Source organism: Octopus sinensis, linkage group LG2, assembly GCF_006345805.1.
Source record: "Octopus sinensis linkage group LG2, ASM634580v1, whole genome shotgun sequence".
Classification (NCBI taxonomy): Eukaryota; Metazoa; Mollusca; class Cephalopoda; order Octopoda; family Octopodidae; genus Octopus; species Octopus sinensis.
Genome location: NC_042998.1, coordinates 54,542,457 through 54,567,051, shown reverse-complemented (window position 1 = coordinate 54,567,051; position 24,595 = coordinate 54,542,457). Strand labels below are relative to the sequence as shown.

General features: G+C 35.8%; 1 protein-coding gene across 2 annotated transcripts in view; it reads left to right on the top strand.

Annotated features, from left to right (window-relative positions):
* LOC115224684 (katanin-interacting protein-like) overlaps positions 1 to 24,595 on the top strand; it is a 656,564-nt gene that overhangs the window by 182,993 nt on the left and 448,976 nt on the right. For both annotated transcript variants that reach the window (XM_036513321.1, XM_036513315.1), the window contains exon 17: positions 9,241 to 9,322. In XM_036513321.1, coding sequence (XP_036369214.1) covers positions 9,241 to 9,322 — 82 coding nt within the window. The remainder of the gene's footprint in view (positions 1 to 9,240; positions 9,323 to 24,595) is intronic.

Genomic DNA, 24,595 nt, shown 5'->3' with positions numbered 1-24,595 from the left:
TTTTTGTTTTCTTTGGAACAATGGATCTTGAAGCTCACATAAAGCTATAAATTACAGCATGTGCAGAGTGGACTGAAAAACTGTTTTAGATAGAAAAAAAGGCAAAGGTCACCCATTGAATTCGAACCCATGTCTCTTGTAAACATGATAGATGTTCTACTGTTGAACCAAAATAATTCTTTGAATTTTTATATACATTATTCTTGCCATTGAGAATTGTATGTTTCTAGTTCCATGTAAAAAGTACCTAACACACTCTGTAAAGTGCTTGGCATTAGGAAGGGTACCCAGCTGTAGAAACCATACCAAAACAGACAAATGGAACCTGGACAGCTCCTGTCAAACCATCTTGCTCATAACAGTATGGAGTCAGCATGGAATACAGATATTAAATGATGATCGTGATGTTGACATCATAAGAATTTATTGGGTTTCGAGAGAACTTGGAGTGAGTCTTTTCTTAGCACATGTAATGGATAATGAAATCTGGAGGGTTGCTTTGGTCCAATGATAGAATGCCAGTTATGTCTACAGGAGATGTGAGTTCAAGTTTCACTGATAGCCTTTGATTTTTTTTTTTTATCCAGAGAGTTTTACATGCTATGATTTTTAGTTTTATGCACATCGAAAATGAAAGTGATATTCAGTAAGCAAAACTACGTAAAAGAAAAGATATCCTAGATGACATTTCATTATGTATAATTATAACCCTATTGATTTACATGTGTGTTTGTATATGCCCAAGGTGCTACGCAGTAGAACTGAACTGAACTCAGGGCCTTCTACTTGGGAAGCAAACTTCTTAGCACAACCATACCTGTTCCTATATCCCACCTATATTATCTGCCTCAAATTCCACCAAGTTTGACTTTGTCTTTCATCCTTTCAGAGTTGATGAAATAAGTACCAGTTGAGCACTGGGGTAATATAATCAACTTTCCCTCTCCTGCAAACATTTCAGGCCTTGTGCCTATAATAGGATATTATTTGCCTACATATACTACATCATCTATCATCTGGTATGCCCTACCCATGGTGGACTAGTGGCATCTGGCATTTCCATGGTTTTGGGTTAATAGTCTCTGAGGTGCCACTTTGTAACAGATGTACTTCATTTTCTGTAGAATAATGTGAAATGACATGCCTTGCTCAAGGACTCAGTGTCCTACCAGGTAGGAGAATTGAACTCACATGCTTAAGATTGAAACCCCAACAGCCTAATCTATCCCTATGTAGACATACCACACACTAATTAGAGAACCTCCATATCAGATGTTCTCAACATGGCTCCTGCTGTCCCTAAAGGGGCACTGGGCATATTAAAGGAAGTGCTAGGCCTCATTGGGCAATCAGGGGGCCAGTGAAATAACATAATCAACATACTAAATTTTACCTACAGTAGTAATTATATTTTACATGATAAAGCTTTTAAAAGGTATTAAAATAAAGTGAGAGATAAGTATATATCCTTTCTAAAGACATATTTGAACAAGAATAATTAATTTTTAATGTTATATTTCTTGGAATGATTAATTTTTGATGTTACATTACTTGCAATGTATAAATTAAATTTACAATTTTTGTCTTTAATAATATTTTATCATTTAACTGTTAAAAGCTCATACAGTTCATTTTTAGAGTAAAATTTATAAATCAACATTGATGTCAAGTTAGTTTAGTCATGATACCTTACCTGTCACTTAGGTAGGTGCTAGGCATAACTACTACTTATAAATGGGTGCTACAAAGAAAAAAAAAAGGTTAAAAATCACTGCTCTATATGGTCGTCCGACCTGCTAAAAATAGCAACCGAATCTCCCTAAAACCACACCCTGCTGTCTGTTATAAAAGAAGGACATAATGGACAATGTAGTTTGAAGCAGAGTGTGTCTGAAATGACAGGATGGTCTTGGCAAAATAGCAATAACAAAAACAATAACACAAAGTATTTTGATTTAAAAGAAATAATTCCTCACCTGTCTACATTTTATTATCATATTCTGTAGCAGTCGTGAACTACATGGAAATAATCTTTTTTTCAATATTATATTTTTGTATATTTCTAAATATGCCACGGCTCATAAAATTTCATGTCAAGACAAATGAAATGTTTTAGGTTATCAATTATTTCAACAAGAAACATGAGTTTCATTCCAGCACAATCAGAAATATTTAATTTTAATGTTTTCCGTTATTCTATCAGTTTTAGACATGAAATGAAAATAGTTTTGATTGTTATTCACACACACGCACACACACACACACACACACACACACACACACACACACATACAAGTACAAGGTGCAGGCATAGTTGTGTGGTAAGAAGTTTGCTCCTTAACCACATAGTTTCAAGTTCAGTCATACTGCATGGCACCTTTGGTAGTTCTGGTCCGACTAAACCTTGTGAGTGGATTCAGTTGATGGAAAGTGTGCACACATTGTTTGTATGTCTGTGTGTATATATATATATATATTCCTTTATTACTTTTATTTGATTCAGTTATTTGACTGCAGCCGTGCTGGAGCACTGCCTTTAGTAGAACTAATCAACCCCAGGACTTATTCTTTGTAAGCCTAGTACTTATTCTATCAGTCTCTTTTGCCGAACCACTAAGTTATGGGGATGTAAACACACCAACTACTTTGCTTTTATATAAACATGTGGATATATTATATATATATATATATATACACGCACATACAGTCAACATCATGATGTTTGGAGTGATTACTAGTGATAGTGACGTTATGCCTCGATTCATCTTCCCATATGGGTTCACATTCAACACAGAGGCCTATGTAAAGCACCTGGAGGAGTTAGTCCTGCCCTGAGTCAAGAAGGTGGCTGCTGGAAGACCTTATGTCTGGCAACAAGACTGTATTATGCCACAGAAACAGGAGAACCCAGTATTTGTTTGTCACTTGGGAAGAATGGAAAATTCTTTGACATTTTTAGTCTATGCTCTTTGACAGAGATGGTTAAGAGGAAAAAAGTTGAGAGAGAGAACAAAAATGAAACAGACCGAGAAAAGAAATATGTAGAGATTAACAGTTCAGCATGATGCATATATGCACACACACACGCATGCACGCACACACACACACATGCACGCACACATGCACACACTTATGTATATATTATGTGAGAATGTATTTTTTCTGTCTCCTTATCTTGACATCATGTGATAGTTGCAAGTGATAGTCACTCATACATAGTGTCATTCAGTTTCAGTTGTCTGTGAGAACATATCTGGCCATGAGAAAACTATTACCTCACTTGGAAACAGACGAGGGTTGGTGACAGGAAAAGCATTTGGTTGTAAAAAATCTGCCTCAATAAACTCTCTAACCCATGCAAACATAGAAATGTGAACACTAAAATGATGATGACGTTGATATAAGACAGATATTTAGCTCAGACTTCTTTAACCCTTTCTCTACCAAACTTTCGTAAAGTGCCTCTGTTCATGCCTTCAAATTTAAATCTTAGATTAAAATCTCATCTTATCATCACTATTGTCATTGTCATTTTTGATGTCTGCTTCTCCTTGCTAGACATTTTATTGTAGTGTTTTATGGTTGGACACCCTTGTATTTAGTCGATTTTTGAGGTCTGCAAATACAATGTGACTATTCAAGAAACCCAGATACACAAGATTCCATGAAAGAATACCAGTTTTTAGGAGCAGTAACTCCTATAAGAAATGAATCAGACTGTGATAAACTTTACAACCCATTCTAGAATGGAAAGCAGACATAAAATGGTTTTGATGATGATGGTGGTGATGGCTGTGGTAACAGTTGTTATGGTGATGATGACGACAATGATGATGATCCTTGCCTCACAATAATCTAACTGAGGCTCTCCCCCATCTTACTTCATATAATACCTCCCTTCATAGCTGCATTGAGAGAAAGCATGTAAAGAATATATAAAAAAAACAATTAAAAATTAACTCAAATTCATAACGATATTCTACTGTACCTGTTTCATATAATTAGAATATCTTAATGGTTTTTTTTTTTTATTTTGATACCTTAGAAAAGATTCCAGTTATCGATGGTACTGTATTATATCAGAATAACACGTCATCATGCACACTTTTTTATTTTTTTTTATGTAATCATGATATATCTACAACTTTCTAATTTCTGACTTTTCAACATTTCCATTTTTGATGACATGTACAGACAGGAAATATAATTCACAATTCATGCAAAGGAAATGGATTTCAACATTTTGGTTTAAATTATGATTTTATTTGCTTATTTCTTTAAAAACTTTTATAACTTTATTGCTTCCATTTTTTGCCAATGTACAAGCCTCTTTTCAGGAATGTAGAACAGTTTGTTGACCCATTATCAATATATCAAAGGTGGAATAGTCTATTGACTCGTGAAGATGCTTGGCTCAGTGCTTAGAGCATTGAGCTAGAGCATTGTGAGTTCAGTTCCCAGACCTTGGCTCTCTGTTGTGTTCTTGAGCAAGGCATTTATTTCACATTGCTCCAGTTCACTCAGCTATAGAAATGAATTGTGATGTCACTAGTGCCAAGCAGTATCAGCTTTTGCCTTTCCCTTGGATAAAATCAGTGGCATGGTGAGGAGAGACTGGTATGCATGGTTGACTGCTGGTCTTCCACAAACAACCTTGCCCAGACTTCTACCTCTAAGGGGAAGTTTCTAGGTGCAATCTCATGGTCATTCATGACCAACGTGATTCTCAAAAGTCTATTGACTCATTATCACTATATAAAATATATTTATTTTATTAAACTCAAGTGAAAGAGAATAGTCACTTCAGTTCATTATTCAGTAATTATTTTTATCAATGCTGATGAAGATGATTGAATTTTTTCAAGTATTGTTGGACAGCATATTGATTTGATCCTTAAAAATTGTTGCTTTAAATGTTGAAATGTTTTAGAAAATAATATTCTAGTTTTCTCAGTTGACAAGTATTCAGTATTATTATTATTACCTCTGCCTTCGCTAAGGTGGAGGTATTGTTTTCTGTCATGTTTGTTTGTTTGTCCTTGGACAAGATATTTCAAGAATCGCTGGATGCATTCAGATGAAACTTGCAGGGATGTTTGGTCTCGTGACTGGCATGAGCTGATTAGATTTTGGGATCAATCTGGTACCGAGCAAGAATTCTGGATTATTTTTCCTGTTTTTGTACTTAATTTTTGAGAGCAGTCATGTTCATTTTTAGTATTCTTGTTTGTGAGAGCAGTCAAGTTTATTTGAAGTATTCTAATATTAAAAATCATCTCCGGCTAATCGTTGAGAGGACATTGGTGTTACTTTGGTGGAAGTTTGTGCTCTCTTTCAGTTTTCCCTTTCCTCTTCCCAGGTCATACCCCAACTTTGTTTTCTGTAGTATTCCACTAAAGGGGATCGTTCCCAGCACCAAGATCAGTGGGGACACACTGTCCCCTTGGAAGATTCCTCTCTTGATTTTCACCTCTCCTAATACTTGATTCCCTGCTATCAGTTCCATTCTCCACCATTTCATACTGTTCCATGTAAGACTTCTCATGTTTTCTGCTACTCCATACGTTTCCATTGTTCTTATTATCCAGAAGTAAAGTATCATATCATATGCTTTTCAATAGTCAGCCTATGCCATGCTCAGATTTGTGCGTCTTCTGTAGTTTCTGATAATTAGATTATCGATTAAGAGCTGGTATTTCGTTCCCTGGCTCCTCTTTTGGCACCCTTTCTCTTCAGGAGGTAGCAGCACACTTTTTTCTAAGAATCTATACAGTTCTCCAGCCAAAGCACCTGACATTAGTTTCCACATTAGCAGAAGACATGTTATTGGTCAAAAGTTGGATGCCACATTTCCCTTTTCAAGATCCTTGGCACATAACATTGTCTTCCCCTTTGTCATCCAGCTGGGTACTAAGCCTTCTTGCAAGCACTCATTTAGCTGTTTTGCTATGCTTTTATGACGCCCGCTCAGCTTCTTCATCCAATAACCTTGGACCTCATCCAGTTCTGGGCTCTTTCAATTTGGGAATTTTTTTAACTGCTTTTTTATCATTTCTGTAGTTATTTTTATGTCTTCTTAGCCTTCTATATTTCTTAACTTATCTTGAATTTCATGCTGCCACTCCACTTTATCATTATGCTCTACAGGTTGGTCCCAGATCCCTCTCCAGAATGCCCTGCTTTCCTCTGCATCTGGTATCACTGTTGCATGTAATTGCCCATCTAGTTCCTGAAACATTTTCTTCTGATTTACTTCAAGCAATCTGTCTTGCCTGAATTATTTTCTTCTATTGTCATATCTTTCCAGTTTCTTCTTTGATTGCTACTACTCTGTTTCAATTCTTCCAATATCACATCATACCCTTCATCTCTTATTCTATATGTTCTTTCCAGCATTAGTCTTATGCTTTCTTTCTATGTTTCCCCTCTACTCAATCAATCGGCTTGTCCTAAATGTCTTTTTAACTTTGTTTCTCATAAATCTACACCAGTATGATTCTTTACATTCTGTTTGTTCTCTTCTTTTATATCCAACTCTATCTGCAGCAACCTATGCCATGCTGCAGCCCAAATAATCTTGTTAGTTTCAGTTATAATTCACATCTAGAATAGCTCAAGGACCGAATCTATACTTTCAGTTTCAACTTTGAGCTTGTGTTGATCAATTGGTGGATGCTTGATCATGGTCTTCTCTAATATATTGGCACAGCATCTTCACTATGTCATGTTGGTCATCATTGTATTCTTGTGATATAACTCTTCCCATTACTTCTGCTTCATTTGCTTAGAAAGCATTTACATTTACACTTTGCTCTACATCTTCATTCCCACCATTCATTTCTCTGTCCTCACTGGGTACATTATTTGTTGGCGAAGTATTATTTCTATTTTCTACTTTCCTTTTTATCTCTTCTATTTTCATGTCTGTTAACCACCCTTTTGCTCTTACTGCTCTTGCCTGGTCAGCTAAATGTTACTCACTTATTTTGAAGAGTCCCATTTCATTCCATTTTGCTTTCATGCATTGTCAGAGTCCCCTTCTACTGGGTTCACTCCTGATCCAGCATTCAATTACCATTTGGTTTGCCTCCTTATCTTACCTTCTCTGCCTCTAACTTTATGTATAAGCAGTCTCTGGATGATGACTGAGCCTGTGCTGCTCAACCACAGGGTACTTGCCAGGTGAAAGGCTTTCACCTTTGGTTCCAGCCTCATTAACACCATTATCTGATACATTTGTATTAGACATTTTCACTCAACTTTGAGGTTTACGTTTTAAGGTTAGCCACCAACTGGTATTTTTATCGAGACACCATCTATAGTAAGATTGTCAACCAAGATTGCAGAGCTCTTACTACCCATAAGTTGTGCCTGTTCCCTTTACATTTCTGTGTGTTGGGGACCATGATCATGATTCTCACCAGAAGATAAATGAACATCAGTTGGTCCCATATCTTTATCCAAATATTGCTCTGGAGTTAAGTCCCGATTCCTGGTTCATTTTCCTTCATCCCAGGCATGGAGCCATTGGACACTGACAGGTTGTCATCACTGTGATTAAGGAGTCCTATCTACCCCAGTTTTAAATCAGAGTGTTCCTTCTCCTAGACAGACAGACTGCCAATCAAGGCTCACGAGTTCTGTCTACCTGTTTTCGGAATTGCCATTGACTTTTCTGAGTTCCTCTTCCTTTTGCTAGGTTTTGTTTTTAATCATGCAGGGGGTTGAAAATCCACCCTCCTCACCAAGCATGCTTAGTGGGGTTGTCAGTTTAGTTATCGATGATGTTAATTGTTCTAGGTTATTTACTTCTTCACTATTATAATTTCATTATTACTACTATAACCCCTACCTTTTTATTTGTTCACTACTATAGTTTCACTATTATTACTATGCTTATATTATTACTATAAGGCCTAGAGGTCCTAATATTATCTCCCTTGATTTCTTTAGTCAACAAATGATGGCAGATTTACAGCTGTTGGTTTAGCTACTGATGTTAATGTGGCACTAAATAGGAGAGCAAGGGTGTTGTGTCTACTAATACAGGCTGTTTCATTGGACTGGTAGTTGACATGTTTGGCAGTAGGGTGGGGGTGGGAGGGGATTTTTGAGCAGAGCATCGATGAGTTTGGCATAGCAGAGCATCGATGAGTTTGGCATAGCATAGCTAAGATTTAGAAATCTATGAACATCATCTCAAAGTTTTAGCAAAACTATAGTAATCTATCTATAAAACATCACATTGCATTTGCAATTAAGGAATCTATCTATGGAACATCACATTGTAGTTAAGATATAAATATCTATAAACATCTCAAAGTTTTAACAAACATAGATAATTCTCTAAAAACATCTGAAGTCTTTGAATCGCAGACAGTGATATTTCATAGTTTTAAGTAATAGAAAGAGCAGTTGGGCTCATTTTTAGTATTCTCATTTGTGAGAGCAGTCGAGTTTATTTCAGATATTCTCATTTTAAAAATTATCTCTGGCTAATCATTGAGAGGACATCGGAGGCTTGCGCTCTCTGAGTGCTCTTGGCTGTTGTTTGTGCTCTCTGTGTGCTCTTATTGTTGTTGTTGTTGTTATTGTTGTTGCTGTTGTTGTTGTGTTTTTTTTTTTATGAGTTTTGTTGGAACTCCTGGAGTCTTGCATGTGTAGCAGCCTTGCTGCCTGCCGACTATGGTGCCACACTACCTGTTTTTTCAACTATGTAATATTGATGATTCTGGCCATACCAAGGAGACAATTCTTTTGTAACAGCCCTACTGAGCACTCTATTCCATTTTCCTTTATATTCCTCTTGATGCCTTCTGATACTGTTCCCAAGAACCCAACAGTAATTGGCTTTATCTTCCTCTTTTTCGTTTTTCATAGTCAGGGTATCTGGTACTTAAGAGGATTGTATATGTCTATTTTTCACCTTCCTTCCTTATTATTATTATTATTATTATTATGGTGGTGATCTTGCAGAATTGTTAGCATAGTGGACAAAATACTTAGCGGTTTTTCGCCCGTTGCTAATCTCCAAGTTCAAATTCCGCTGAGGTCAACCTCACCTTTCATCCTTTCGGGGTTGATAAATTAAGTACCAGTGAAGCATTGGGGTCGATGTAATCAACTTACTCTCCTCCCACAAGCTGCCCTTATGGCAAAAATTTGAAATCATAATTATTATTATTATTGTTGTTGTTTTTAAAATTTTTGATTGAATTTGGTAATATTTTATCGTTTAAGGTATACCAGTGTCACCCCGAACTCATCGAAACACAGCCAACCTTGATGCAGTATCTGATGCAACCAGAACTACTGGAAAGAAGTATGCTGTTTAATACATATTTTTTTTGTTTTTGTTGTACTTATTTTTACAATTTATCATTTTGTTTTATATATTTCATTCATTGAACTGTAGCTATGCTGAGGCACCAACCTTAGGGGTTTAGTCAAACAAATTGACCTTAGTACTTAATCTTAAGCCTGACACTAATTTCATTGGTCTCTTTTGTTGAACTGCCAAATTACGCAAATGTAAACAAACCAACACTGGTTGGCAAGTGGTGTTGGGGTGGGGGGGACATAAAGACACAGAAACACATCTATCTATTTATCTGTATATCTTTATATATATATATCACTGTGATCACTGTGACTGACCAGGCTATCAGATGTTGCTACACATCGCTGGTCACAATGCGCTTCGCATTGTTTTAGCCTTCAAATGACGCCACCCCTCTGGCTAAGCGAGCAGGCCAACAGAAGAAAGAGTGAGAGAAAGTTGCGGTGAAAGAGTACAGCAGGGATCGCCACAACCCCCTGCCAGAGCCTTGTGGAGCTTTAGATGTTTTCGCTCAATAAACACTCACAATGCCCGGTATGGGAATCGAAACCGCGATCCTATGACCGCGAGTCCGCTGCCCTAACCACTTGGCCATTGCGCCTCCACTCACAATTTCTACCTACCTAATTCACTTTCGCAGCATTGGTTGACTTGGGGCTAGCATAGAAGACTCTTGCACAAAGCACCATGCAGTGGGACTGAACCAGAAGACACTTGCCCAAGGTGACATACAGCTGGACTGAACCTAGAACCATGTTGTTGGAAAGCAAACTTCTTACTACACTGCCATGCCTGTACCTGTAAATTAATTTGTCTAATGTCATAAAATAGAAAATAGCACTGGCGACCGATTGGTCCCTGTTTATGTGTTATGTTCTGCATGAAATGGGCATCATCATCATCATTTAATGCCTGTTTGTCTATATTGGCATGTGTTGATGGTTTCATAGGATCTGGTGTCCCACAGAGCTGCATCATGCTCCATGTCAGCTTGGACATGGTTTCTACAGCTGGATGCCCTCCCTGATGCCAACTGCTTCATAGTCTTCACTGGGTGCTGTTTTCTTTGCCACCAGCACTAGTGGGTTTGCCAAGTAGCTTGCAAGATAGGAAAAGAGAAAGAAAACGAGGAAATGGAAAAGCATGCTTTGACCCAATGGGAAGGACTTGAGAGGGTAAAGAGGTGATATTATTCCAAGAGAAGAAGAGGTGTCTTACTTTAGAGAAGAAACATGGCTACTCTGCATTTATATAAGGACAATGGGAAGTGATGTTAGATTTACAATGATTCAGAGAATACTATTAAAAGTGGTTGCTCAAGAGTTTTATCCTCAACTTTGTAGAGGAATATTATTTTGTTGGTGCCATGTTAAAAGCACTGGTGCTGGTGCCACATAAAAAGCGCCCAGTGCACACTGTAATGTGGTTGGCATTAGGAAGGGCATCCAGCCATAGAAATCATGCCAAAGTAGATAATGGAGTCTGGTGCAGCCCCTGGCTTTACCAGCTCTGATCAAACCTTCCAACCCATGCCAGCATAGAAAACAGATGTTAACTAGTGATGATGATGATGATAAGGTATGATAGCAAGAAGGTTAGAGTTCTTGGTTCTGCACCTTGAGCACAGCTCAAATTGTACAACAGCTGTGCTCTTGAGCAAGGCACCTTGTTCGTCTTATATTGTTTGATTGGAAATAATTTCCATTCCAATTTCATTATTAAATAGTTTGAAGGAAGAAAAATTTTTTTGTTTGTTTTTATCTAAAGTTAGTCAGGAAAGGAGATGCAATGCTCATGTCATTTTGCAGAGCTTCCCAGACTAGTGAAATTCATGTGTTGACGTCTGGCCTGAATATTTGCAAGAAAAATTCAGTGGGTGGGTACTAGGGGCTCTGGTCTAAAGACTTGCAGCAAAATGCACTTTGCGAAAAGTATCTGCAGACAAGATCTAGTAATAGCAGTGGTCGTAGTTGTAGCAGCAGCAACAGTAGTAATAGTAATAATAGTACTGGCAGTGGTGGTGGTGGTGGTGGCCAGTTTGAACATAGTAGTAGTAGCAGCAGCAACAACTGTTTACTTCAGGTCAGCCCTTTTTAAATAGATGTATGATTTAAGAAGTTCCAACCATGGCCTTTTCTCTTGTCTGTTTTTTTTTTTCCTCTGTTTATCAGCTCAGTTTGCTACGTAGGTGCAGGCATGGTGATGTAGTTTAGAAATATACCTGCTGAACACATAACTTTGAGTTCAGTCCTATTGCACACCACCTTGAGAAAGTGTATATTTTTCATAGCCTTAGGAAAGAAACTTTACACACATGCACGCATGCGCGCGCTCAAATTTTGTGAGTGTTGATATTTCTTCAAAAAATATCAGTGTTCTACAAACGGTTATGGTTGTCGTCATTTCCCCTGTTGACAAATCATCCATTAGCATTGTGCTTTCAAAGCTGTGTGGAATAAGAGTTCCCTTACTAGAGAAAAAGACAGGTAAGGGTTAGCAACAGGAAGGGCATTTGGCTGTTAAACAATGCTTCAATAATATACTTGTCTAACCCATGCTACCGTGGAAAAACTAATCTAAAAATGAATATACAAGCAAATATTATTCTAATCTAAAATATTGACCTCAAACCTTGTCAAAAGTTATTGCTAGCTTTCTCAAATGGTATCAATATTTATTGATTTCGGTAAAGTGCTATACTGCTTTATAAATCTAAATACATTATGATTTTTTTTCAACCTCTTTCAATTTGTTTAATCAGGTTTTTTCAGGCCAAAGATTGATTTCTTATACTATAAATAAAATATAACAAGTAACTCTTCTAGTTTAGGCATGTTAAAGGATGCAAAAAAAAGGCAGAATCAAAACAAAAATAACAATATTCCATCAATGTAGCAAATTAAAAAAAAATGAAATAGATTCATCTAGAAACCCACAAAAACTGCTAAAGATATTGATTTAACTGTTTAGTATTTAACTCTTTAGCATTTAAGCTGGCCATATCCGGCCAAAATATCCTTCTTGTTTTATGTTCAAACTGGCCAGATGTGGTTTCTCACACCTGCCCTACAATGTCATTCTCGAAAGATTAACAATCACATCATCAAAATCACATAGCTACAAGGAAACGCATGATTAATTCAAAACAATGTGAAGAACTAAGCATTACTTTTGACAGAATAATGTGAATGCTAAAGGGTTTAAACCAGCCATATAAAGCCCAAATATTCTACCTGTTTTATGTTCAAGCCAGCCAGATTCTGCCTATCACCTACCTTACAATGTTAAATAATCACATCATTGAAATCTGTAAGCAAAAAGATAATGCCTAATAATTCAAAACGATGTGGATAAATAAGCAATTGCATTTGACAGAGTAACCTGAATGCTAAATAGCTAACGTCTGTTAGGCACAGGAGTGGCTGTGTGGTAAGTAGCTTGCTTACCAACCACATGGTTCTGGGTTCAATCCCACTGCATGGCACCTTGGGCAAGTGTCTTCTATTATATCTCCAGGCCAACTAAAGCTTTGTAAGTGGATTTGGTTGACAGAAACTTACAGTAACCTATGTGTGTATGTATATATATATATGTACATATAGATAGATAGGTGTGTGTGTTACTGTCTCTATGTCTTGACATCATGTGATAATTGTAAATGAGGGTCATTGTTATACAAGTGGTATCCTTTGTATCCAATCTTCTGTAAAAACATGTCTGGTCTCCGAGAAATATTACCTTGCTTGAAAAGAGGTGATGATTACCAAGAGGAAGTGCATCAAGTTGTAGAAAATCCACCTCAACATTTTCTATCCAACCCATGCAATCATGGAATAGTGGACACTGATGATGATGATGATGATGATTTTTTCTTTTTTTTTTTTTTTTTTTTGTCACGAAACATGATTAAGATAATTCTGCAGAATTTGGATATTTTATATGAATTCTTTAAAGTAGTGGTTTTGTAGATGAATACGCTGATTTATCTGCAGCCATTGAAGTGAAAGTTTAGATAATTTTTTTTGTAACTCTTTCTTTACCATATTTCAGATAAAATACACTCTGAATGTGTACTTTGATTAATATTGAAAATAGTAATTTGGAAGGATTTAGGAAAGCAGCTGACTTTTTTTTTTTCATTTATTAACAGGTATTGGAAAATAACAAAAATGTTCTTAACATAAAATTATGACGGACAACTTTAATTTGAATATGAACATAATATAATATGAAGGGGTGCTGAAAAGTTCCTGACTTAAGGGTATTGCAAAAAGCACACTCTCATATTTATATGAGAGAGTGCTGAAAAGTTCCAGGGTGTTCTTTTACAGGGCTTAGAAAAACTGAAGGATCACTGCAATAAGTGTGTGTATCTGGGAGGGGTAATATGTTGGATAAAATCATAATCAACTGATCCTCCTGTATTTTCTTTTACCCAAAGCCAGGAACTTTCCAGCAACCTCTTGTTTATATATATATATAGTAGGTGTAGGAGTGGCTGTGTGGTAAGTAGCTTGCTTATGAACCACATGGTTCTGGGTTCAGTCCCACTGCATGGCACCTTGGGCAAGTGTCTGCTACTATAGCCTCAGGCCGACCAAAGCCTCGTGAGTGAATTTGGTAGACAGAAACTGAAAGAAGCCCGTCGTATATATGTATATATATATATATATATATTATATATATATATATATATATATATGTATATGTGTGTATATGTTTGTGTGTCTGTGTTTGTCCCCCCCAACGTCACTTGACATCTGGTGTGTTTATGTCCCTGTAACTTAGTGGTTTGGCAGAAGAGACCAATAGAATAAGTACTAGGCTTACAAAGAATAAGTCCTGGGTTGATTTGCTCAACTGAAAGCAGTGCTCTAGCATGGCCACAGTCACATGACTGAAACAAGTAAAAGAGTAAAAAGAGAATATATATATATGAGGGAGGTGCTCAAAAGTTTCTGGCTTTAAGGGTATCATGGAAGGCTTGGTTGGAGGTCCAATTTCCGAGTTCTTTTATGGGGCTTAGAAAAGGGCTGCTACAATAAATGTATGAATCTGAGGGGGGAATAAAATCATAATTACCTGATCCTCCTGTATTTTCTTCTACTCTAAGCCAGGAACTTTTCTGCACCCCTTTGTGTGTGGTTTTTGTATCATGTAATCTGAGACAGTCTGAGGTGGGTTGCATTTTCAAGGCATGGCTGTGTGGTTGAGAAGCTCACTGTGCTGTCATATGGTTTCAGGTTCAGTTGCCATGCCCGGTACCTTGGGTAAGTGTCTTCTATAGCCCTAGGCCAACCTATGCCTTGTGAGTAAATTTTGCTGAGGGAAATTGCATGGAAGCTTGTCATGTACATATATGTGTATGTTTGTATTTGTTTTCCCACGCCTTTTTGACTGATATTTGTTTGTTTACTGGCCTGTGAACTTAGCAGTTGGGCAAATGAGATAGAATAAAGTATCAAACTAAAAAATAAGTACTGGGGTCAAATTGTTTGACTTAAAACCTTTCAAGTTGGTGCCCCAGCATGTCTGCAGTCTAATGACTGAAACAAGTTAAAAATAAAATGATAATATTTCTTTAAATCCCAAATCATATGACTGAATATCTTACTATTTTTGCACTTTTTTTTACTGTGCCCATGCTGGAGCATTGCCTTCAAAGAGTTTAATTGATTATATTGAGCAGTTCGTTTTTTTCTCTGAGTCCTATTTTATTGATCTCTATTAATTTACCAAGTCTACCTTGACATAAAATAGATGCAAGTTAGATAGAATAATACCACAAGATAGTTTTATTCAGAGCATGGATATATCAACACATGCACACAAATGCATATGCGCATAACACTTATGTACATAAGCATACACTTGCACACAAACATGCACACACGTTCTGCTTAGCCTATCTCTCACAAAAAAGTATGGCCTGTACCTTGCTCCATGCTCTTGCTAATTGTTTTTGGTGCTGCGTCCTCATGAGTCAGACATAGGAAGAACTTTTGGCCCTCCTACCCTTTAACAAACAGAACATTGACAATGTGACAAGTTGGGGATATATATATATATATATATATATACATATACATATATATATATATATATAGAGAGAGAGAGAGAGAGAGAGAGCTGCATCAGAAGTTGACTGGTTTTCATTTTCTGCTAGGTAGACTGGAGCAATGTGAAATTATGTGATTGACTTAAAGGCACAACATGTCACCTAGCCCAGGAATTGAACCATGATCCCAACACCCTTATCACCAGGCTATATGTCTTAAAATTTGAGTTGCCATACACACTCACAAAACAAATTTCAGGACAGTTTCCATTCACCAAATTTCATTGATCAAACCAAGACTGTGGTAGAAAACATTTACCCAATGTGCCGTGCAGTGGGATTGAACCTAGAACCATGCAGTTGTAAACTTCTGAACTATAGCCATCTCTATACCTATATGTTCCTAATGAAATAGTCTTTTTTATCCTCTTCAGCAAAACATCTGATTCTCTCACTCTATCATGTTTTAACCTCTTATGTGCATAAAGTCACCTCCCTCCAGTAGTACACCCACCTTTGTTGAGGGATCTTGTCTTCTCACCCTGTACACTTTGTAAAGCGGTTGGTATTAGGAAGGGCATCCAGTTGTTGAAGCCATGCCAAAACAGACATTGGAACTTGGTACAGTTCTCTGGCTTGCCAGCTCCTGTTGAACCATCCAGCCCATGGCAGTGGCAGCAGTGTATTATATTGATTGTTTTCCCAATGTGGTGATGTTCAACAAAAAGGAATTAAGCAAGGTCCTAATAATTGTCTTCCATTGCTGGTTGCATGTGACCCTACTTCTTCTGATATGCTGAATTTAGTACGTTTTAGACTGTTAACTCTCTTTTTATATTCTAGATAGAATAACATAGCTTTTTGCCATGAAAACTCGGATATGTCAATCTTTTGAAATTAATCAGCCACAGATTACTCACCTCTAGTTCACTAATATGAAACCTGTATTAAAAGTGTTCATATATATTTACTTAACCCTTTTGGCATTCAGGCTGCTCTGTCAAATGTAATAGTTCTTTATTCACATTGTTCTGAATTTGTTGTGTTATCTCATGGTTTCAAGATTTTGATAATATGATTGTTTATTTTCAAAATGATATTGTAAGGTTGGGGCAAGAGGTTATTTGGCTGGTTTGAACATAAAACAAGTGGAATATTTGGGTTGATTATGGCTAGCTTGGTGGCAAGTTGGCAGAATCATTAGCACACTGGGCAAAATGCCTAGTGGTATTTTGTCTGTCATTATGTGAGTTCAAATTCTGCTGAGGTCAACTTTGCCTTTCATCCTTTTGAGGTTGTTAAAATAAGTACCAGTTGAGCACAGAGAGTTGATGTAATTGACTTAACTACTCCTGGGTATGAGTATAAAATTTGCACCCCTCTGCCAAGCCATGTTGCATCATTGTGGCAGATTAAGCTCATCGAACCTGTATGAGCTCAAATTCATAGTCTCCACATCCGACCATGATTGCTGAGACCTTTGTTCTGCAGTGGACTGAACATGGGTAATCCAATTCAATCCAATCCAGTTCAACAGCCAGTTAAATGCTAAAGGGTTAAACCTGCCATCTTAATTTTCTGTAAAAATATTCTTTTTTTATTTGTGTTATGTTCCAACGATCAACTTATAAAGGAAAGCGTTAATTATCATTTCCTTTATTATCATTATCCTTATGAATCCTTCCAAAGTCTTGATTATTTTTCAAAAAATAGCTGAATAACAAGAACAGTCTATTTCATTAGAAAATATGCTTCAAGCTCAAAAATTCTATTGTGAATTATTCCAATTTCTCTATATTACCTTTGTACTCAGTTGGAGAATAATTACTTTGAAAAAGATTAAAATGCTCCGTTAACTTTAAGGTTAAATGTATCATTGATAGAAAATCACTTGAGGGTTGAATTCATCAGCAATGAAATAAAAAAAGATGTTACTGCAATTAGAGGATTACTGAACAGTTTGTATGTCTGTTATCATTACTGGTTCTGTGAATTGGACTGTCATTTATTGGGACAATATTGTGATTAATTATAATTGTTGGTAATTACTAAAGTTCTCAATTAACGAATTACGCTGCAATTAATTTTTTATTGTAACCTTGATATTTTCCTGAATTTTTCTGTGATTAATTAAAAGTCCTAGTAAAAAGTAAAGCTCTCAAAATAATTAAAACCTTGCAATTAGTCCTTTATTATTGGCTTGATATTTTCTTTAATTTTTTTCTATTTCTGATTGGATTTGATGTTTTTGCACTGTATAACATCATACTGTACAAAACTTCTCATTAATTTATATTGTGTTTAAGACAACATTTCTGTGTTAGATTGCTTTTTAAAATATACTTCTCTCTGGAGAAAGTGGGGTCTTCAGAGCCTTACTTAGAGTATTATACAGTACCAAAAGTTGAATATGGCCTCATAACCCTTCTGTCTAGAAGTCAGTACTTTAAAGTCTCAGCTATTATATTTTGCTATGCTTTTAAAAGAAGAATGTTAACTCTGGTGAAAAATATAATATTAGAATAATGGGCATGTTGTAGGTACACTTTAGGTTTACTAGAACTTGTTGGGAAAAGGTCATTGAGGAGACAGAAAGCAGCAATGTGCCAAGTAAGAAAGACAGTAACAAAAGCCAAAAGTGCATGAACAGTATACACAGTAAAACACAAAAAGGCAGCAAATAATAATAATAATAATAATAATAATAACAATAATAATAATAGTAATAATAATAATAATCCTTTCTACTAAAGGCATAATTCCTGAAATTTTGGGAGAGGGAACTAGTCAAGTACATCAACCCCAATGTTTCACTGGTACTTAATTTATTGACCCTGAAAGAAAGAAAAGCAATGTTGACCTCGTCAGAATTTTAACTCGAAACATAGTGATGGACAAAATGCTGCTAAGCATTTTTCATGCCATGCTAACAAGTCTGCCAGCTCGCCACCTTCATAATAATAATAACAATGATAGTCCTTTCTACTATAGGTACAAGGCCTGAAACTTTTGGAGAGGGGACTAGTTGATTACATTGATCCCAGTGTTTCACTGGTACATAATTCATCAACCCTGAATGAATGAATGGCAAAGTTGACCTTGATGGAATTTGAGTTCAAAACGCATTTTGCCTGGTGTGCTAATGATTCTGCCACCTCGTCACCTTCATAATAATAATAATAATAATAATAATAATAATAGTAATAATGGTTTCAAATTTTGCCACAAGACAATAGTTTTGGGGGAGAGGATGAGTCAATTATATTGATCTCAGTATTCAACTGGTATTAACTTTATTGATCCCAAAAGGATGAACGGCAAAGCTGACCATGGCCAAATTTGAATTCAGAATGTAAAGATGGGTGAAATTCCGCTAAACATTTCAGCTGATGTGCTAATGATTTAATAATACTTGGGACATGAAATCTGTAAAGCTTGTAGCTGTGATAATTGGTGCATTAGGAACTGTAAGTGATGACGTAAACAAATGGATACAGGAGACTGGAGTGGAATGTCCTGTAGAAAGGTTGCCTCTTAGGAACAAGAAAGATCATCAACAGAGTTTTGAGCACTTGATGGCTTAATAAAATCATGTGAAAACCTAAGGTTACAGGTTGTCAAACACTACTTATATAAATCTTCCCCAGATTAATACCAAACTTGAGTCAAGTCAAGTCAAGTAATGATAATGATAATTATTTAATGCCCATTTTCCATGCTGGCATGGGTTGGATGGCTTGACAGGAGCTGGTTAGGCCAGCAGCCACACCAGGTTCCACAGTCTATTTTTGACTTGGTTTCTACTGCTGGTTGCCCTTCCTTATGCCAACCACTTTCCAAACACAAATTTCTCTGTTAACCTTCCTACTATTTCACTGCACCTCTTGTGTGTTCAGTGTAGCTTTCACTGAATCGAATTTCTAAATGGCTACACTGAATGGAATTTTTGCCTTCAACTTTCCTATATATTGAGCAGGGGCATTTACCTGAAGCTGATAGTCTTGTCTGATTTCTTGCTTACTTTGTTTTTGCTAGGTCAACTTTAAGACCTTTTGATTTCAAGTTTTGCTTCCACACCTAGAATTTTTTTTTCTTGTTCTCTCATAGATTCCTGCAGGCCATAACAAAGGCATAAGATTGGAAGCCCATGGGAACTACTATATTGTGACAATTTTGCCCTCATAGCATCTGCAGTAATTAAGTATTCTAAGTCTTTTTTTGTTGGTTTGTTAGAAGAGCAAAGGTAGTGTCCCTAATCATTGCAGGATCTTAATACTAATAGAGAGAAAGGGTGAAGGGATTGTGACTTATTACATGCAGTTCATTCGGTGGACTGTTGCTGTTTCCATCTATGTAGTTTCACTCAGATGACTAGTCAACAGGAAGCTACAGTAAAAGCCACTCACCAAAGGTGCTATGAGAACTTTTGTGTTATACAAAATTATATAGTGATAAAAATCAAATCTCATTAGAAACAGGAAAAAAAAATTAAATTCCATTAGAAATTTAAAAAAACAAACTTTAGAAAATACCAAGCTAATAATAAAGGACTAATTGCACAGTGTTTAATCAATTTGAAAGCTCTCCTTTTTATTAAGGTTTATAATTGATTGCAGTAAAATTAAGGAAGATATCAAACTTATAATTAAAAATTAATTGCTACATAATTCATTAACTGAGAGCTTCAGTAATTACCATGATGTGGGATTGAACCTGAAACCAAATGATTTTAAAACTAATAATCATGCAGCCATACCTGCATTCAAAAATTTTGTCTGACTCAGTGAAGAGTTGTTTTAAATTAAATGAAAAGTATACCAGTGTATTGATCTTACAGCATGTTTGTATCATTTTTTTTTTGTTTCTTTTCATAAACCCCAAACTAAAAACTTTGCTTTTTGTATCCTTCTTAATATAGACCTCTCAGCTTTAGGTTGGTATTTAGAGTTTCTCTTAGTGTGGTTTATAAAGGGAAATAATTTTGCAAGATGCCCGAAGACTGTAATATTGGTGTAAAATTTTTTGCATTAGGCCAGCAATTTTAGTTGAGGGAATAAGTTGATTGCATCAACCCTAGTGTTCAACTGGTACTTATTTTATTGACCCTGAAAGGATGAAAGGCAAAGTCTACCTCGGTGGAATTTGAACTAAAAACATAAAGATGGATGAAATGCCTCTGAGCATTTTGCCTGGCATACTAACCATACTGCCAGCTCACTGTCTTGCTCAATGACTGTAATATTGATTGATTAGATCATTAGTTACATGATAAAATGTGTACTGTTGAACAAAAGGTAATCTCAACTTTCTACTGAAATATATTTCCCATCATCTTGCTTTACAAACGTTACCAATTAGACAGTAATAGTTATCACAGATATAGTTTGCCTTCAGTTTTATCCTCAAAATTGGCATATACATCGATAATAAGATAAGAAAACAGAAATATCTGCTATCTTACATATCCATATGCAATCCCTAAAATCTTGAAATTGGTGTTTACTTTATTGATCTTAGAAAGATGAAAGGCAGAATCAAGCTAGGTGGTACGTGAACACAGAATGGAATGGAATGGAATGAAACTTAACCAAATTCCATTAGGTATTTTGTGACATTCAACCAATTCTTCTATGCACCACCCATATATTTCTAGATATAGAAACTATGCTAAAAATGAAATATCTTGGCAGGATGCATTCTTTCTGCCCGTCTGGGAGGGCTATAATTTCATATAAGAATTAATTTGAATAAGTAATTCCATACCACCATGGAAAATAGATAAAACGGTGATGGCAATGGTGGCTGCAGCAGTGGTGCTTCCGCTACTGTATGTGTGTATGTATACCTACCTACCTACCTACATACATACATACATACAAGGTTCCTTGAGTGAGTGTCTTCTGCTACAGCTCCAAGCCAATTAAAGCTTTGTGATGGGATTTGGTAGACAGAAACTGAAAGAAGCTTGTGTGTGTGTGTCTGTCTGAGCTTGTCTCCCTTCCTCTTCGACTGCTTGACAACTGGTGATGGTGTGCTAATGTCCCCATAAGTTACTGCTTCAGCAAAAGAGACCGATAGAATAAGTACCAGGATTAGAATTAGTACTGTGGTTGATTTGTTCACCTAAAATTCTGCAAGGTGGTCCCTCAGCATGACTGCTGTCCAATGACTGAAACAAATATAAGGTAAAAGATCATTAATGAGGGATTATCAATCCAAGCAAAATACTTTGTAAACTTTCTGTTAGTACAAATACATGATTCTAACAGAATTTTTTAGATTAGTAAAGAACTCCACATATACTTGTGGTAGGATCTGAAATTATAGTTCCTCACCATTCTGTATAGTAAATCCGTGGTTGTATTCCCAGTTAGACAGGTCTTTTACACTGATTGATATATAAAAGATGTACGAATGCTTATATATATCATTAAAAAAAAATCAATAAAGCACTCGGTATTAAAAGAATTTGATTGAAAATGGTCAACAATTTGACACCAGTAAATGTAAGTAGAATACAGATCCAGGTAAATCCAAATATATATATATATATATATATATATATATAATAATTAAATAAATGGAGTTGAACGAAGATTTTAACAAAATTCCTTTACTCTTGACATATGTTTCGAAGACAACATAGTTTTATTCCAAAGGAATAAACGGTGCAAGATGCAATCTTCTCATCAGGAAAGAAAGGGAGCCTCTCTCAACAACAAAACAGGTTTTTTCAAACACTTATTATCGTTTGTTTACCATGTAGGCAGTCATTGCAATTTTTGTTTTGTCTTGTTGTTGAGAAAGGCTCCCTTTCTTTCCTGATGAGAAGATTGCATCTTGCACCGTTTATTCCTTTGGAATAAAACCATGTTGTCTTCGAAACATACGTCGAGAGTAAAGGAATTTTGTTAAAATCTTTGTTCAACTCCATTTATTTAATTATTCATATATAACACACAAATTTCTGCACATGAACCCGGAGTTTCTACCCTTGGACAAGTTGCTTCAACCGTGTTTCTGATGTGAATTTGCTACCCTGGTATCGGTTCATCGAATTTTCCATGTTGACGGTAAACATAGGATAATTCATTTACCTATATATATATATTATATATATATATATATATATATATCATTAAGCAGAAAACTGTTTAATTATTGTTATTTCTATTATTTGATTTATATTCTGCACACTTGCATATCCTAAGGTTGCTGCCTCACATCAATTATACACTAAAGAATGGAATGGCATGCAGAGCCCACACCTAAGTCTGATCTTTGGTTACATGTGACAGTTTACTACTCTACCTGTCTGTCTGTCTATCTACTTGTCTGTCTATCTACCTGTCTGTCTATCTACCTGTCTGTCTATCTATCTATCTATCTATCTGTCTGTCTGTCTGTCTGTCTGTCTGTCTGTCTGTCAATCTTTACCTATCTGTCTTTCTATCTATCAACCTAGCTTTTTGTCTATCTACCTACCTATCCATCCATCCATTCATTCATTCATTCATTTGTCCATGAAAAACACGTCCAGTCATGGGGAAGTTATAACCTTGCTTGAAAACAGGTGAAGGTTGGTGGCAGGAAGGGCATCTAATTATAGAAAATCTGCCTCAACAAATTCAGTTTGACCCATGCAAGCTTGGAAAAGTGGACATTAAATGGTAATGATGATGGATATCTGAAAGTGTTAACTTCTAATGGTATCCCCCAGAATTAATGGAACTCATTAATAAACGATCTTATTTTAGATTGGCTAATAAGTTTTCTGCAATTTTGATTGTAACTTTTCTTTTCTTTATAAAAGTTCATGTCTGTTGAGAAACAGTCATAAATCTTTCCTAAAAGACTCAGATACTGTTTTGTTATGATATATGTAAATGAATCAAGTTCACCTGTGTATACTTAGGAAGATAATTTATATTATTTTGGATAGTTCAATTTATATTGTCATTTTTCCCAAGAGACTAGATTTAATGTGCAGCTAAAAATGAGAAGTAAAATGTAATCACGAGTTTTGTTTTAATTTCAAACAGTTTTTTAATTGTTCACCATCAGATCACCATCATCATTTTAATGTCTTCTTTTCCTTCCTTGCATCAATCAGACGAAGATTACTGAGGCAAATTTTCTTCAGCTGGATATCTTTCTTGTGGCTAATCCTCATCTGTTTCCAAGCAAGGCAATATTTCCCTGTGGTCAGATATGCTCTTGCAGAATATTGCAAATGAAGCTTAGAGTTTCAGTATAGGAGACTGATAGAATAAGCACCAGGTTTAAAAGAAAAACTATACTCACATCAATTCATTCAACCAAAAATTCTAAAACTTCAGTCTAATGACTGAAACAAGTAAAGGATAAAATATAATCCATATTAATAATGTATGTAAATAACATATTTTCTTGTTAAACTTATCTTTAATGAGACATCAGACCTGATAATATGTTCATGCTGAAATTAATTGTACTAGGATGTTGGAGAGTTGTATCCCCACAAGATACAATATAGCATTGTACAGCTAACTGAAATGATTGACTGTCTGATTTTATGATGTGTATTGGCTATTTATGTGAAACTACTGATTCTATTCTTATTCAGCTCTGAGAATTTTAATGATTCCAATCACTTGTTACATGGTGAATATTATGGTTTGGGGTTAAGGTTCATATCCAAGTAAGACTTCATAAATTCCTGCAATATGGTCGTTATTTTCGAGTTCTATATCAGTTATTCATTTTAAAGCTAATAATTCTAATTTATCAACTGACATTTTAGGAAATATCTTATAATGTATACCATTATATTACCAAGCTATCCTTCCTATTGCATACAGGTTTTGGGCCAACTTAATATTTGAGATATTGATGATCAATAATCTTGCATACTGAATGTGTCTAGAACAAGTTTATTCTTTTATTGCATTTCAGACACAGGTCTGATACTGTAATAAACACCTAGGATTAGTAACAATAACCATAGACAAAAGAATATGCTTTGGTTTGTTTGCAGAAACTTTTAATGATGTAGCTATTGTGAAAAGAGGTTTTTCACCAGCTTTCATGCCAACCATATTACTTTCATTATATCACTTTTACTTCATTATGGTTTCTACACAACATACTTTTCTAAGATATAAAATATATTTCATTGTTGAGCAGGCCTTGTTAGGATGAAGTTTATGCATTAAGTC